Here is a 2,500-nt window from a genome sequence, read left to right on the forward strand (position 1 = left end):
CTCCTCCTCACTTCCCCTCCCTCACTTCCCCTCCCTCATTCTCCTCCTCACTTCCCCTCCCTCACTTCCCCTCCCTCATTCTCCTCCTCACTTCCCCTCCCTCATTCTCCCCTTCATTCTCCCCTTCATTCTCCTCCTCACTTCCCCTCCCTCATTCTCCCCTTCATTCTCCTCCTCATTCTCCTCATACCTGCCACAACAGGTCGCCTTGCTGCCCAAGATGCTGAGCGTCGAGACGGACAGTGAAGCACAGCGCGTTACCTACCTCTCCATGCAGGTCGGGTCGGGATGAGTGCAAGCCACCCTCCACTTTCCCTGAAGCTTGATTCGAGCACTAGATGATGGCTTTGCCCTCATACTGCCATGCTTGCCCTCTCACAATCCGCTCCTTTACTCTTCCTGCGTCCGCCACGCAGGTGATCTTTCCCATCGCAGCCGTCCTCATGGCTCTCTCGCTGGGCGCTGTGGCGGTTTTAAGAAGCGAGCGGGCGCTGCGCGCCATTTGGTATGACAACGGACATCGCTCGGGCGAAACCGCCGGCACACTCGCCCACAACTGGAGCTATCTGCGGCGGATTCGACATTTAATTCTTCCGGGCTGCATCATGCTGCTCACCACAGCGGCTATCACGAGCTACATGTGCGCCTTGGCCCCCCGCGTACCAACCAACATGTCGTCCGAGTTCTGGGTCAAGTATCTCCCGACCATGCTGCTCGTTGCCTTCTCCCTCAGCGCCTTTATCGGCCGCGCTGGCGCTGATTCTTGTGGGCACATCAAGCCGCTACGCTTCTTACAAACCTCCTATCACCCAAGCTTTGTTATGCTGCTGATCCGCATCGCTATGCTGGTCGGCCTTATGTGCTACGTCGACTTGCCCAGAGACAGCTGGAGCTGGCTTGGCGCTTGGAGCGAGACCAACACCCTCGTTCTCCTGTGGTTTGCTCTTGCCTCCTTCCTGGGCGGCTTTCACACAGTCACCTGCGCCGTCACCATGCAGCACAGCTGTGAGCACTCTGCCGAGTACGTGGAGCCGTGTGAATGCATTCATGCGACGTCTTTTCTCCCTGCCCGTCCATATTGTCATCGACAAATGCATTCTCACCTGGAAAAACGTCATTGTCTCGCTTCATTGCAGAGGGGTGTGCACAACTACAGCACAAATGACCTTTTTAAGTTTACAAATAGGCAGCTGTATTGGCATGGCTTTTGGTGCCAGCAATGTCTAGCCTCTCTATAGCATCCCTCGGCTGCCGTGTGTGAACTGGCACCAATAGCTGTCCGGTGAAGTTGCACATCATATCAGAGCCGATGCCCCAACGTGATAATAGCCCCGAGCTCCCGCTCTCCTCAATCGACTGAAAATGGTGGATCTATGGTGACTTGCCCCATGCAAAGCCAGAACCGTGACTTGTTTCTCTGCTCCTTGTGTCCACCAATCTAGCTGTGTGCGATCGAAAACAAGCTTTTTTCACGGAGCTATCCAAGTCGGCTTGGAATGATTGTGGCAGACGCGTCAAAACCAAGACAACATCCAGATGTTATTAAAAATTGATAAACTAGCACAACAGGAACAACCAAAAGAACATTTGAAGCGCAACCAAGTACAAGCATGGAATGCACCAAAAACAGCAAAAAAAAAAAAAAAAAAGCAAGATACAAAGACTCCACAGCCTTACAGCAAAAACACGAACAAGATCACCGACATTGAAGTGTCAAACTCAGATAACCATGATGCTGCGGTGCGCCACCCAAGCACCAACGGGGACAAAAGGCAATTTAATAGCGCCACTTGGACTTTCCGAGGTTGAGCGTGGGCTGCACGGTATTGGCGATAAGTCGGCCACCGCTCTAGGAACGACAGAAGAGGACGGGCAGAATTCAAGAATGAGTCAAACTGGACCTGGACGAGATGAAGCAATGTTCGTTGGTCAAATACCTTGCGGCTCTTGGTCGGCGCGGCCTGAGCTGATGAGCCATAGCCTTGCTGGTGGCGTTGGGCTTCGCGTACAAATGGCGCCGCTTCTGCCAGATACTGATCCTTCTCCTCTAGGGCACGGGTCATGCGACGCAATTGATCATCTTTCTCCTCAAGCTGCCGCTGCAGGCGGGCTACGTCTTGAATGAGGTCTGTCTTGGCTGCCACGGCAATGCTCTGCACGAGGACAATTTGGAAAAAAAGCGCATCAAAATGAGATGAATGCTGAAGCAGCAAGCTCAAGGGCATTTTTCCAGTGCTTGTCGATGTACCTTTTCGGTTTCCATGGCCGAGAGTTGTGAGCGAAGGTCCTGGACCAAAAGCTTCTCACGTTTCATGGCCTCTTGATGTTCGGCGGCGGCTTCCTGCTGGTGGGAGCGAGCGTTTTCGACATCCCGCCGCAAGCGGTCACACTCGCTGGTCCACTGCTGAACTTCAGAGTAGCGTTGATCCAGCTTATCATCGCGAGCTTGAATGTCTCGGCGCAGCTGGTTAATGTAGCCTTCAAGCTCGTTGACTCGTTT

General features: G+C 53.5%; 2 protein-coding genes across 2 annotated transcripts in view; one reads left to right on the forward strand and one right to left on the reverse strand.

Moving 5' to 3' along the window:
- MONBRDRAFT_37156 (uncharacterized protein) overlaps positions 1 to 1,368 on the forward strand; it is a gene marked incomplete at its 5' end in the record, with an annotated part of 4,585 nt that extends 3,217 nt beyond the window's left edge. Inside the window, 3 exons of the mRNA XM_001745976.1 lie at positions 203 to 277; positions 417 to 1,021; positions 1,137 to 1,368. Coding sequence (XP_001746028.1) covers positions 203 to 277; positions 417 to 1,021; positions 1,137 to 1,227 — 771 coding nt within the window. The 3' untranslated portion in view covers positions 1,228 to 1,368. The remainder of the gene's footprint in view (positions 1 to 202; positions 278 to 416; positions 1,022 to 1,136) is intronic.
- A 409-nt stretch (positions 1,369 to 1,777) lies between these two features.
- Positions 1,778 to 2,500, reverse strand: part of MONBRDRAFT_8410 (uncharacterized protein) — a gene marked incomplete at both ends in the record, with an annotated part of 2,028 nt that continues 1,305 nt past the window's right edge. The window contains 3 exons of the mRNA XM_001746115.1: positions 1,778 to 1,849; positions 1,938 to 2,153; positions 2,249 to 2,500. The exon at positions 2,249 to 2,500 is cut by the window's right edge and continues 196 nt beyond it. Of these exons, the coding sequence (XP_001746167.1) occupies positions 1,778 to 1,849; positions 1,938 to 2,153; positions 2,249 to 2,500 (540 nt within the window). The remainder of the gene's footprint in view (positions 1,850 to 1,937; positions 2,154 to 2,248) is intronic.

The sequence above is a fragment of the Monosiga brevicollis genome, genomic scaffold (genome assembly GCF_000002865.3).
Source record: "Monosiga brevicollis MX1 MONBRscaffold_11 genomic scaffold, whole genome shotgun sequence".
Taxonomy (NCBI): domain Eukaryota; class Choanoflagellata; order Craspedida; family Salpingoecidae; genus Monosiga; species Monosiga brevicollis.